Below are 14,468 nucleotides of genomic sequence, written 5' to 3' on the forward strand. Positions count from 1 at the left end.
TGGCCCATGGTGTATTTGTAGTTATCTCTTTCTGTTTTGTAGACTGAGAAAACAGAGGATTATATTCTACATTTTTATATCTCATTTTATATCTAGCTAATATTCAATGTTTTACATCTTTTTTTTGCAGCTATATGTGGAGGAAGGAGCAATAAGTGCCTTACTGGAGCTGTTGTCACTCTATCTTGAAAAAGATCTTTATATGGATAACAGCACAGCCACTGGAACTGTCTCAAGTTCAGATATAAGAGGTTCCACAGGTTCTGTACAGGATGTTATTGTCAAGGTAGACTGCTCTCTCTCTTTTATGTAAGAATGGAGGTCATTGCAAAAAATTTAAAAAACTGAATGAGCTTTAAGATATGTGCAACTTCTTTACATTACTTATCTTTCTCCTATAGTCTTAAAACTTTCATTCATGATTGCAGTTTCAATAAAATAAGACCTTTACACAGTAATTTCCACAGGATATAAAATTAAGAAACAACTTCTCCTGTTGTAGAATTCACATGGTGGTTGATTCTTTGGTCTACTGACTGCCATCCATTAACTACAAAGAAAATTTCACAAACTACGGTTCTGAAAGACTGAATACCGTATTTACTCGAATCTAAGCCGCACTTTTTTTCCGGTTTTTGTAATCCAAAAAACCGCCTGCGGCTTAGAATCGAGTGCAAAGTAAGCGGAAGTTCTGAAATATGTTAGTAGGTGCCGCCACAACTAACTTCTGCCATCGAATATATGTAGCGCTACACAGGCATGCTTTGCAGGCACAAAGATAAATTCTGGTGCCATATTCTCTGCGTCAGTAAATAAATTTAAAAAAAGGTGGAAGACAAGCTTTTTTCTCCGCCCCGAATTTCGACCACTGGATTTTCATACATTATCCAACGAAGTAAATACAAATTCCGTATTGTTCATCTTCGAATGTAGCAGCTTTTCAGTGTACTACCAAAATCCGACTGGCAAGACTGTTTGCAATGTTTCTGAACTGAATTTTTTCCTACCTGTGAGAAGAGATGGTTGCTAATGGGAACTTTTATGAATTGTGAATCACATGCATATTCTCTTCACCATAAGAATAATACGAATATAAACATTTTGCCATGTATTCTTTTGTGTTTGCGCTATCTCATTTAAATCCTGTCTGCCTAATGAACTACGAAACTAGAGTGATACAACAGCAAACGCGGAAGAATACACATATCATGTCATGTTTACATTCGTATTATTCTTATGCCTAATAGTGATACAGTCAGAAATGAAGCACGGCAATTGAGTAGATTTTTAAATCGAAGATGACTTTAATTTCTGTGCAGAAAGTAATGTACTAAAGAGGCGTCTGCAAAGATTTTCAAACAGAGAAAAATTTTCGCTAAATTCTCGTTCGGAACATCTTCTATCATACGCAGTTTATTATTTGGTTCTTGTTGATCATTTTCAAAGAAAGCAGCAGTGTAAATAACAACAAATAGAAGTCTCTTGCCATTGTTTCGCTAATGAGACGATTCCTCTCTTTTTTTTTTGTTTAATTGTAAGCGGCGGCAGCGCACACCAAAGCAAGCCATGCTGCGAGCGGCGACAGGTTGTGAACACACATTACCAGAATGCGACAAGCAATGCGTGACACAGTACAGTAATACATTTTCAGCTTAGAGTGATGTAAACACCTATAACAAAGAGAATGGCACTTATTAGATCAAAGAAAAATCAATTCAAACCAGACGAAGCATGTGAAAAACGAAGGGTACCCATATAAATACGGACAGAGCGCCTGACACATAGCAATGGCTACTTGGTAAAGCTTAACTGCTAAGCTTACGACTCGAACCAAACTACTGTACCTGTATCGTCATTCATTCGACCTAAATTGTGCCTCATATCACAATGGACTAACCTTGTTTCGATTTTGAGGTGCGGCCTAAAACTTTTCTCTCACCCTGAATTTTGAGTATCAAATTTCAGGTGCGGCTTAGATTTGGGAAAAATTTTTGTCCTTAATTTCGAGTCTCATTTTTCAGGTGTGGCTTAGATTCGAGTGCGGCTTAGATTCGAGTAAATACTATCAACCACTTCCTGTTTCATATTCATTTTTATGAGTTCAGAATAACTATATTGTTCAACAAGTATATTTGTCTCTTTCAGGTCATCAGAATATTAGCCAACATGAGTATTAATCCCACTGTCGGCAGTAAATTTGCATGTGTTGATGGAAGCAGTAATGAAGATGACACCTACAAGGTAATTTCTGTTATATAATTAACACAATCACATGAACAGTGTATGGTTGCTTATCAGTATAGTCAGATGCAATCTTTCTTCCTCTTCATCAAACAATTTAAATTACTTTTGTGTATACTTTTAACAGTACGAGTACACAACTTCACACCTCGAATTGACAAAACACCTGTACATATTCTGTTTGAAGCTTCACTCCATGTCTTTCCAGAATAAATTGAATCTATAAATGTGTTATGTAGATTGCTTCTGCCTTATAGTAGCCAACTGTTTTCAAAATCTTCTTCTCCTCCCACCTTCTTCTTTTTTCTTTTTGAGTCATACTAACATCTTAAAACGCTACCAATCACAGTTTCCACTAGGTCAATAAAGATGTTAAACATTTAACTTGCCATTTTATTTTCATGGTAGGAGTGTGAAAGACTGAAACAAATGTCTCTCGGTAACACAATATTTTTTATGGCCAGTGTTAAGAGAATTAGAATACTTGGAAAGCTAACAAGGAGAGCACATGTATCAAAAAGAAAGAAACTCTTGTAGCAATCAGAGTGATTCCAATCTGAATGATCAGTGTTCATTACTTTGCAGTAGTGTACCAGGTGTACCGGTATGAAATGAGTGTTAAGATACAAATGTGTCGATATGGAACATTTGTTGTGAACGAGCCTTAATTTGTGTTGGTATGACATCTGTCAAAGATATTTAGTGTACATCAAGTCATGGAACAAACAACATCATATGTTTTCATTGTGGTTGAATTTTGTACCAGAAAGTGATGATTTGCGGAAAGCATTAATTTTTTGTTTTCATTTGAAACAAAGTGCTGCAGAGTCACATTGAATGCTTGTTGAGGCGTATGGTGATCATGCTCTATCAGAAGCAACATGCAAAAGATGGTTTCAACGGTTCAGAAATAATGATTTTGATGTAAGAAATGAAGAACGTGGAAGACCACCAAAAAAGAGTCGAAGACGCCGAATTGCAAGCAATATTGGATGAATGTTGCACAACAAACAATTTCTAACCATTTGAAAGCTACGGAAAAGATCCGAAAGTGTGGAAAATGGGTGCCACATGAACTGAATGAAAGATGGATGGAAAACCGAAAAACCATTTGTCAAATTTTGCTTCAAAGACATGAAAAAAAATCAATTTTTCATCAAATTCTTACTGGCAATGAAAAATGGATTTATTTTAAGAATCCTAAACGGGAAAAATTATGGGTTAATCCAGGACAACCATCAACATCGACTGCAAAACCAGATCGATTTGGCAAGAATACAATACTCTGTGTTTGGTGGGATCAGAAAGGTGTGGTGTATCATGAGCTTCTAAAACCCAGTGAAACTGTGAATACTAATTGCTACAGACAACAAATGATCAATTTGAACTATGCATTGATCGAAAAAAGACCAGAATGGGCCAGAAGGCATGGCAAAGTAATTTTTTTACACGACAATGCACCTGCACACGAAGCAAAACTGGTTCAGGATTCAATCAAAACACTTGGCTGGGAGCTGCTACCCCACCCGCCGTATTCACCAGACTTGGCCCCTTCCGACTACCATTTGTTTTCATCAATGGGACACGCATTGGCTGAGGAACACTGCGATTCCTACAAAGAAGTTGAAAATTGGGTGTCTGATTGGTTTGCTTCAACAGACGAACATTTCTATTGGCGCGGTGTCCACAAATTGCCAGAAAGGTGGTCAAAATGTATAGCAAGCAATGGTCAGTACTCTGAATAAAATGTTTTTACTTTTCAATTCAAAATTAGTGTTTCATTTTCACAAAAAAAAAAAAAAAAAAAAAAAAAAAAAAAAAAAAAAAAAAACGCTCATTTCATACTGGTACACCTGGTATTTCTTAAATATTTCCTCTCCCATTAATAGAATCTTATAACTAATATTTCTTCCACTGGTGACATATTTCCATTGCAGATACCATGTTACACAGTTACACAACATTTTCTTATGTATGGTGTAACTTCAAGAAACACATTGCTTGTTTTAAATTTATTTGCACTACTGATACTAACTGTTTTCCAGTCTTGTATGTGTAGTTCCTCATTCCTGATAATGAAGAAAAAATACTGTCTTTTAAAATCATGATCATTATTTAATAATTATGCTGTGTACTATAATAATCAACAAACAATCTAAAATGTGGAAACCTTCCTTTACACTTTCAGGATGGTGCCAGATTCTTGGACATGTTATTATCAGTATTGGAGCGTAAATCTGCAGCTTGTGGTGAGGACAGTGAGCTATTGCACAGTGTTCTAAGCACACTTAATAACATTTCTTACTATCAGACTGCTTCTTTTGGTGCTAAGGAAAGACATGTTGCTTGTGGTAAGTTTCTCTTGTTAACTTATACTATCATAAATAATATTTAAGATAAATGGTAACAACATCTACATATATACTTAGAAAGCTACTGTACAGTTCTTATCTGAGGGTGCTTCATACCAACAACAAAACAGAAATGACAGTTTTCTGATATAGTGAAACACAATTAAACTCTTAGTAGTGAGCCAGAGTGTGAATCAGACATTAAAAGAAGCTACAATTCCCCTTAAAGATATCCTCCACAGATGGGTATGAAACATTGGATTCACAGAACCCAAAGAAATTCTGGTCATATCTACAGGCACCAAAGTTAGTGTCCAGTCCCTAGGGAATGAGACAGGAACTGAAGTTGAGGGTAGCAAAGCAAAAGCTCAAATGATTAATTCCATTTTCAAATGTCACTGTACCCAGGAGAACTGCTCCTGTTTAATCCTGGTACCACTGAAGAGATGAATGAAATAGGCTAATTATTAGTGCCAGTGGAGCTGAGAAACAGCTGACATCTTTAAAATTCAACAAAGCTCCAGGACCCGGTGGAATCCCTGTCAGATTCTATACTGAATTTGTAACTGAGTTAGCCCATCTTCTAACTATAATTTATCATAGATTCCTTGAACAAAAAACTGTGCCCTATTCAAGGAAAGAAGCACAGGTCACACTGTTTACAAGAAGGGTAGTAGAAGTGATCCAAAGAACTACCACACAATATCCTTGATATAAAGTTATTGTAGAATCTATTCTGAGCTCAAGCGTAATGAGGTATCTTGAGCAGAATGAGCTCCTCAAAACCAACAGCATGGATTCTTAAAACATTGGCCATGTGAAACCCAACTTGCACTTTTTTCACATGACATAATGAAAACTTTGGATCAAGGCAATCAGGTAGATGCAGTATTTCTTGATTTACAAAAAAACATTGGACTCAGTACCAAATCTATGCTTATTGTCAAAAGTTTTATCATATGGGATATCAAATTAAATTTGTGACTGGATTGAGGACTTTTTGGTAGGGAGGGCACAGCACGTTATCTTGGATTGCAGAGTTATCATCAGATGTAGAAGTAACTTCGCGTGTACTCCAAGGAAGTGTGTCAGGATCCTAGCTGTTCATGTTGTGTATTAATGACATTGCAGACAATATTAATAGTAATATCAGGCTCTTTTCAGATGATGCAGTTACCTATAATGAAGTCCTACCTAAAAGAAGCTGCATAAATATTCAGTCAGATCTTGATAAGATTTCATTTCAAAGTAGTGCAAAAATTAGCAACAGTAAAAAAGAATGGTATCCTATGACTATAATTTCAATGAGTCACTGTTGGAATTGGCCTACTCATACAAATACCTCTATGTAACACTCTTCACTATTCTGGATTAAATCTCACTTTGGCACAGAATGGGGTGAATTATGCTACCACAAAAATCTTTGGTCATTTGTCAAATAGTATTAAAAGTCTGACAGATAGCCAACCAACATTTAAAAGCAAATTAAAATAATTTCTGAATGACATCTCCTTCTGCTCAATAGATGAATTCTTAGATATGAAAAGTAACTGGAAAAAAAATTGTGTAAAGAAAACTTATGTTAAGGTGACACGTTCCACATCAATATGAAATGTCGTATTCATGATCTGGGGAACAAGGATTAATGTATGTATGTATGTATGTATGAAATGGAATGATCATATAGGCTGAGTAATGGGTAAATCAGGTGGTACACTTTGGTTTATTGGTAGAATATGGGGGAAGTCCAACCTAGAATATTGTTCAAGTGTGCGGGACCCATGCCAAATAGGACTAACTGGTGATACTGGACGTATACAAAGAAAGTAAGGGTTGAAGTGTGGAATGTCAGATCCCTTAATGGGGCAGGTATGTTAGAAAATTTAAAAAGGGAAATGGACAGGTTAAAGTTAGATACAGTGGGAATCAATCAAGTTCAGTGGCAGGAGGAATAACACTTTTAGTCAAGTGAATACAGGGTTGTGAATACAAAATGAAATAGAGGTAATGCAGGAGTAGGTTTAATAACGAATAAAAAGTGGGAATGCAGATAAGCTACTATGAACAGCATAGTGAGTCATGCATTATTGTAGCCAAGATAGAAATGATGCCCATGGGTACCACAGCAGTACGTTACATGCCAACCGGCTGTGCAGATGATGAAGAGATTGAAGAAATGTGTGATGAGACAAAAGAAATTATTCAGGCAGTTAAGGGAGAAGAAAATTTAATAACCGTGGGGAACTGGAATTTGGTAGAAAGAAAAGGAAGAGAAGGAAAAGTAATAGGTGAATATGTACTGGGGGTAAGGAATGAAAGAGGAAGCTGTCTGATAGAATTTTGCACAGATCATAACTTAATCAAGCTGACACTTGGTTTAAGAATCACGAAAGAAGGTTGTATACATGGAAGAGACCTGGAGATGCCAGAAGGTTTCATATTGATTATATGATGGTAAGACAGAGATTTAGGAACCAAGTTTTAAATTGTAAGACATTTCCAGGGACATATGTGGACTCTGACCACAATTTATTGGTTATAAACTGTAGATTAAAACTGAAGAAACTGCAAAAAGGTAGGAATTTAAGGAGATGGGGCCTGAATAAACTGAAAGAACCAGAGGTTATAGAGAGTTTCAGAGAGAACATTAGGGAATGATTGACAAGAACAGGGAAAAGGAATACAGTAGAAGATGGATGGGTAGCTGTGAGTGATGAAATAGTGTAGACAGCAGAGGATCACATAGGTAAAAAGACAAGGGATAGTAGAAATCCTTGCATAACACAAGAGATATTGAATTTAACTGATGAAAGAATAAGGTATAAAAATTCAGTAAATGAAGCAGGCAAAAAGGAATACAAACATCTCAAAAATCAGATGGATAGGAAGTGCAAAATGACTAATCAGGAATCGCTAGAGGACAAATGTAGGGATGTGGTATGTCACTAGGGATAAGATAGATGCCGCCTGCAGGAAAATTAAAGAGACATTTGGAGAAGAGAGAACCACCTGTGTGAATATCAAGAGCTCAGGTGGAAAACCAGTCCTAAGCAAAGAAGGGAAAGGTGGAAGAAGTACATAGAGGGTCTATACAAGAGTGATGTACGTGAGGGCAATATTATGGAAATGGAAGAGTACGTAGATGAAGATGAGGTGGGAGGTAAGATACTGAGTGAAGAATTCGACAAAGCACTGAAAGACCTAAGTCAAAACAAGGCCTGGTAGTATACAACATTCCGTTAGAACTATTGATAGCCCCTTGGGAGAGCCAGCGATGACAAAAGTCTACCATCTGGTGAATAAGATATATGAAACAGGCGAAATACCCTCAGACTTCAAGAAGAATATAATAATTTCAATTCCAAAGAAAGCAAGTTCTGACAGGTGAGAACATACTGAACTATCAGTTTAATAAGTCACAGTAGCAAAATAGTAACACAAATTCTTTACGGACGAATGGAAAAACTGGTAGAAGCCAACCTCGGCAAAGATCAGTTTGGATTCAGTAAAAATGTAGTAACACTCGAGGCAATACTGATCCTAGGATTTCTCATAGAAGATAGCTTAAGGAAAGGCAAACCTACGTTTATATCAGCTGTAGACTTAGAGAAAGCTTTCAACAATGTTGACTGGAACACTCTCTTTCAAATTCTGAAGGTGGCAGGGATAAAATATGGGGAGCAAAAGGCTGCTTATGATTTGTACAGAAACCAGAAGGTAGTTATAAAGAGTTGACATGAATGAAAGGGAAACTGGTTGAGAAGAGAGTGAGACAGGGTTGTAGCCTATCCCCAATGGTATCCAATAGTATATTGAGCAAGCAGTACAGGAAACAAAAGAAAAATTTGGAGTAGGAATTAAAATCCAGGGAGAAGAAATAAAAACCTTGAGGTTTGCTGATGACATTGTAATTCTGTCAGGGACAGCAAAGGAATTGGAAGAGCAGTTGAATGGAATGGACAGTGTCTTGAAAGGAGGATATAAGACGAACATCAACAAAAGCGAAACAAGGATAATGGAATGTAGTCAGATTAAATCAAGTGATGCTGGAGGAATTAAATTAGGAAATGAGACACTTACAGTAGTAAATGAGTTTTGCTATTTGGGCAGCATAACTGATGGTGGTTGAAGGAGATAGGATATAAAATATAGACGGGTGATGGCAAGGAAATGGTTTCTGATGAAGAGAAATTTGTTGACATTTAGTATAGATGTAAGCGTCAGGAAGGCTTTTCTAAAAGTATTTGTACGGAGTGTAGTCATGTATGGATGATAAACAGTGTAGTCAAGAAGAGACTAGAAGCTTTTGAAATGTGGTGTTACGGAAGAATTCTGAACATTACATGGGTAGGCAATATAACTAATGAGGAGGTAGTGAATAGAATTGGGGAGAAGCGGAATTTGTGGCACAACTTGACTAGAAGAAGGAATTGGTTGGTAAGACACATTTTGAAGCATCAAGGGATCACCAGTTTAGTATTGGAGGGAAGCATGGAGGGTAAAAATCATAGAGGGAGGACAAAAGATGAATACACTAAGCAGATTCAGAAGTATATAGGTTGCAGTAGTTACCTGGAGATGAAAAGGCTTGCACAGGATATAATAGCATGAGAGCTGCATCAAACCAATCTGTGGACTGACGACCGCAACAACAACACATATAACGGGGGCACAGGTTTGTTTGGCAGAGTATCACAAAAATATTGAAGGAACTGAACTGGAAGACTCTTGGGGGTAGATGTAAACTATTCTGAGAAAGTCTATTAACAAAGTTTCAAGAACCGGCTTTAAATGGTGGCTCTAGAAATGTACTGCAATTCTCTATGCATCACTCACATTGGAATCGTGAGAATAAGGTTAGAATAATTACTGCATGCACTGAGGCATTCAGACAATCATTGTTTCTGTGCCCCATATGTGAATGAACAGGAAGAAACCCTAATAACTGTTACAGTTGGATGTACCCTTTGCCTTACATCTCCTGCTGATTTGGAGAGTACAGATATAGATGTAGATGACACCGTTAGTAGCTACTGTTCTTTGTTTTTTGAATCTAAAAGTGACCTAAATTTAGCTAAAGCTGATAAGATACAGTTAAGATTTTGGTCTAGGCCGTGTTCTGTTCATAAAACTATAAAATAAGGTCACTGTTGTTTTGAAATTTCCTGGCAGATTAAAACTGTGTGCCGGACCGAGACTCAAACTCACTGTTATCTCCTGTGACACAATGCCATCTTCTGTCTAGTCATTTTCATGCAATACATGAAAAAACTTACAAATGGTTGGCTATTCTCAGTTGAAACATTGCTCCAAGAAATAATTGTGACATAGCTGCAATCCAGCAAACTCATTGAACTTTTTTTCTCAGAGAACAGGACATCTGCTGTGCAAAATACCATTACATAAAATTATGTTTCAAAATTTTAACAATATTATGAAAATTACAGATTGCTACTCACTGTAAAGATGACACATTGAGTTGCAGACAGGCACAAGGAAAAGACTGGTACACACTGAGCTTTGGCCAAAGTCATCTTTAGAAAGGAAAAGAAAAACACAACACACATTCACACAAGCAACCACACATGACTGCTATCTCCATCTGGTCCAGCCGGAATCCAGATGTATCATGTGAAGTGAAAGCATTAGTCCATAGTTGGGAACGGGGAGGGGGGAAGGAGTGTGCACTGCTTGGCGGTGTGTTCAGGATCAAGATGGCAGTACAATGCTGCCAGGTGCAGCACCAGGAGGCTGTGGGGGAGGGTGGGAGGAATGGTGAGTGAAAAAGAGAAACAGAGAAGGGAAAAGAACCAGCTGGTGCATTGGCAGAGAGTAGCACACAATGAGGGTAATGAGATGTGAATTAGGAGGAGGTGATACATCAGAGATGACAGAAAATGTTGGTTGGAGGGTGTGGGGACAATAGGTTGCCATAAACGGAAATTGGGATGATTTTGAGAGCAGAGAATGTTCTGTAAGGATAACTCCCATTTTCACAGTTGGTGGTGGGGAGGAGCCACGAGCCAGGGGGCTTAGATTGTGAAGCAGGTATTAAAATCAAATATGTCATGTTCAGCTGTGTGTTGTGCCACATAGTGGTCCATTTTGCTCCTGGCCACAGTTTGGCAGTGGCCATTCATCCTAGTGAATAACTATTTGGTAATCATACCAATATAACAAGCTGTGCAATGATTGCAGCAGAGCTGCTTTCCATAGAAGGTGACGTCCTGACGTTCAAATGTGTAACGGTCTTTTAATTGTGCCAGTCTGCAACTCAACATGTCACCTTTAGGATGAGTAGCAATCTCAGTTTATCATAATAATGTTGATATTCCAACCTGGACTTTCCATTGTTTCTTTGAAATTTTGTGGTGTCCCAACTTAGTTTGAGTGAAAGAAATTAGCTTCCACTTCACATTTTTATTGAGTTGCATGTTTTGGTTAATGCAATTACTCATACAGACTGATAAAGAGGAACCAAATAAATGTGTGACCTTCACCCAGTATGAACAGTGATTGCTATTTTTATGATTATCAGTCTAAAGACTGGCTTTATTCGACATTCCACACTAGTTTATCCTGTGCAAACCTCTTCAAATCTCTGTTACTCTTGCTGTTTATCTCTGCATAACTAAAGAGATCTACATCCAGTTGTACCTGCTTTCTGCAGTTAAGCTTTGTTCTGCCTCTACAGTTATTACCTCCTGCAGTTCCACCTACAATCTAATTGGCTATTCCTTAATGCCTCATGTAACGATGCTATATTCTTGAATGTTACTTAAATTAACTTAACTTGGCCTGGAGTCCATTTGATGAAAGAAAATAACAGTTTCCAACTTCACAAAATTTATTGACAACTGAACTGCATACTCGTCACATTAACAAAACACTGACTGACATACTTCACAGATCTCTTTGACTGACTGACAAAACAACAACTCAACAACCAACTTGCAGCCTCACTGCTTCACTTTATATAGAATTTTAACAGTAAATTTCAAAATAACCCATTATTAATTTTGTACAATTCTGGTGTTACAATTAAAATTTACAAAACACAAAAAAACTAATGTTACAGCCAAATAAGGTATAAAATACAATATTGTATTACATAAATTTTTATAGTATCATCACTAGTTTTAAATATGAAAATTGATCTGAACTTTAACTACAACAATGTCTCTTCTATTATTTTAGTTACATAATTAATTACAGTTTGGATTTGGTTACTAACATTCAATGACAGTACAAATCTCTGCTTTATCCGATGCATACGAGAAAGTTACAAATAGGGCCTCAAATTCTGAAAATCGTAAAGTTGTGTCATGTAAAAAATTGGAGACTTAATTAGAAACATAATTACAAAGGATATTAATTACAGAGGAGGACATAAAAATAGATAACAAATGAAATGAAAATACATCACCTGATAACAATTTTAAGCTGTTTCTCAAGATAATGAGGGTCTCTGTGTCAAGCCACCAATCAACTGCAATTATGGTAATTAGAGGTGCCAGCCACTTATGCCAACATTTCCACAGGCTCATAACTTTTGTTACTAAATATCTCTTATTTCAACTTCTGGAATAGGTTTTTGATTTGAAACCTGTACATAATTTTGTTAATGACAACCATCCATAGAGAATTATGATAATATATGTCCTTCCTGAATAAAAAACTGTATTTTGGAAAATTGAACTGAATAATGCATCCAAAATACACAAAAGTCTCCAGGAAGCACTGAATCATCCAAAAACCACCCCGATGCATAAAAAAAAGGTGGTATCAGACATTTCTTATGAATCTAGGGGGAGGCTGTACCGTTATACTCTGAATGTGTCCTCTCAATCAGTCCCTTCTTTATCCCTCAAGCAGACACGCCTGTGTATGAAGTGCATCAATCACAAATAACAGTGTTTTGTACCATGCAGTTGTTGTTTTACAATTATGAGCCCATATCTGTTCCCCCATTATTGTTTCAGCTAACACAGTAATAACTTCTGTTGTCCTACATCCAAGTGAGCAGCAGCAATATAAAATGAACAGCAAGTTAGGTGAGAAAAAATTTACTACCTGTGCAAGAAAATAATCCAGATTCCAAGCTAGCAGCACAATCCCACAATGAGGCAGTCATCTACAAGATAATTAGTAGTTAAATAAGTGGTTGGCAGGTATCTGATGCAAATGTACTGTTTAATGCTTTGAGTGGGTCATTACTGTGGGTTACATTTCTGTGCGGCAACAGAGTGATACAGTGAAAGGCTTATTTTCATTCATTCATTTTGTATAGGCCATCTTTGGACCATGCTATTTCAACTGTCTTGCTTTACGTGTTCCGATGTTTGCCCAGTGCTCCCGCATTCATTCTCGGTACTGCTCATTCCTCTCCTGGGTCCAAGCCTTTCCTGTTTTTAGTTTTGGCTTTTCTTGGAAACCCTGCCATGTCATAAGTTTCTCCTTGAGTGGGACATGTCCCAAGATGTCATCTTGGGTGATCCCCACTTCTTTAAGATCTTTCTCCACCACTGTGAACCAGGCCCATTTCGTTTTCTTTTCCTGAAAGTAGGTGATCATACGATTGGTGAGTCTTCCAGGGCCCATTCAGGTCATTTGTTTTTCAACTGACAAAAGCATGGAGGAAAGGCTTATTTTATTATTGTTTATTTAAAGAGTGATTTAGCTCATATAATGTTAGTTTATTTTATCATTGTTTAATTAAACTAAGATTAAACTGTAATTTTGTTCATACTTGTTTACCTTGGTAACATAAAATACATGTATACAAGGTGTCACATGCCCACTCATGCTATGAAAAACAGCACACCCACTCAAAGATAGAGTCTAATTTGCACCATAAATCTCTTTTCTCTGCATTTCAGCTCAGTAGTTCTTTATTACCCTCCCATGGGACACCGCCTTACTGTAGGCACCTTCAGCACTGGGCAGGAGGGTTTGCGTGCTTCGATGAAGTTGAGAGCTATGCCAGCAGTAGCGTAGCTACTGGTAGGGTCACCCAAGCTGGACAGGTTTTGACTGAGGAGCCAGACGAAGTGTGTCCCACAACATAGGGCAGGAGAAGCTCTGTAGGTATAGGGAAGCCAACCTCTGTAAAAATCCAGGTCCTCCAAGATGGGGGTTGGACGTGGGGCCAATAACCCCACATTGTAAAAATGACATATTATGGAACCTCAACAACAGCCTTGGATGACGGATGAGACACAAAAAGCATGACCTCAGCAAAGAAAAAGGACAAAAGATTTGGCAATAGTAACGTGGAATGTACGAACAATGTTGGAACCTGGAAAAATGAAAGGAATAGCTGCTGAGATCATGAAGTTGAAGTACAACATTGTAGCTCTACAAGAAATAAGATGGCAAGGACAAGGACAGATAGATATGCCCCAGTATTCTATGCTGCTTAGTGGATCAGACAGAAGAACAGGACAAACTGGAACAGGATTCATAATGACAAAGGAGGTTGGTAAAAGTGTTTTGGAATTTGAACCCATAAATAAAAGACTTAGCAAACTGAGAGTGAAAGGGAAATTCATAAATATAATGATAATAACAGCTTACGCACCAACAGAGGAAGCAGAAGACGAAACAAAGGAAAAGTTTTATGAATATCTAGAAAGGGCACGCAGTAATGTACAAAAGTATGATCTGTTCTTAGTTATGGGAGATTTTAATGCACAGGTTGGGCAAAGCGAATGTGGAAGAGTGTCTGGGAGATACACATTACATGAAGAAAGTAACGATAATGGAGAAATGTTATGTCAGTTTGCTGCTAGAAATAATCTAATCATCAGGAGCACATGTTTCCCATATTAAAGAATGCATCTTGGAACATGGAAATCAAATGTAAGTGGAGTAGTC

General features: G+C 37.3%; 1 protein-coding gene across 1 annotated transcript in view; it reads left to right on the plus strand.

Moving 5' to 3' along the window:
* Positions 1 to 14,468, plus strand: part of LOC126203778 (armadillo repeat-containing protein 2) — a 180,502-nt gene that overhangs the window by 91,585 nt on the left and 74,449 nt on the right. The window contains exons 11-13 of the mRNA XM_049938146.1: positions 131 to 286; positions 2,146 to 2,241; positions 4,430 to 4,592. Of these exons, the coding sequence (XP_049794103.1) occupies positions 131 to 286; positions 2,146 to 2,241; positions 4,430 to 4,592 (415 nt within the window). The remainder of the gene's footprint in view (positions 1 to 130; positions 287 to 2,145; positions 2,242 to 4,429; positions 4,593 to 14,468) is intronic.

This window comes from Schistocerca nitens, chromosome 9, assembly GCF_023898315.1.
Source record: "Schistocerca nitens isolate TAMUIC-IGC-003100 chromosome 9, iqSchNite1.1, whole genome shotgun sequence".
Taxonomy (NCBI): Eukaryota; Metazoa; Arthropoda; class Insecta; order Orthoptera; family Acrididae; genus Schistocerca; species Schistocerca nitens.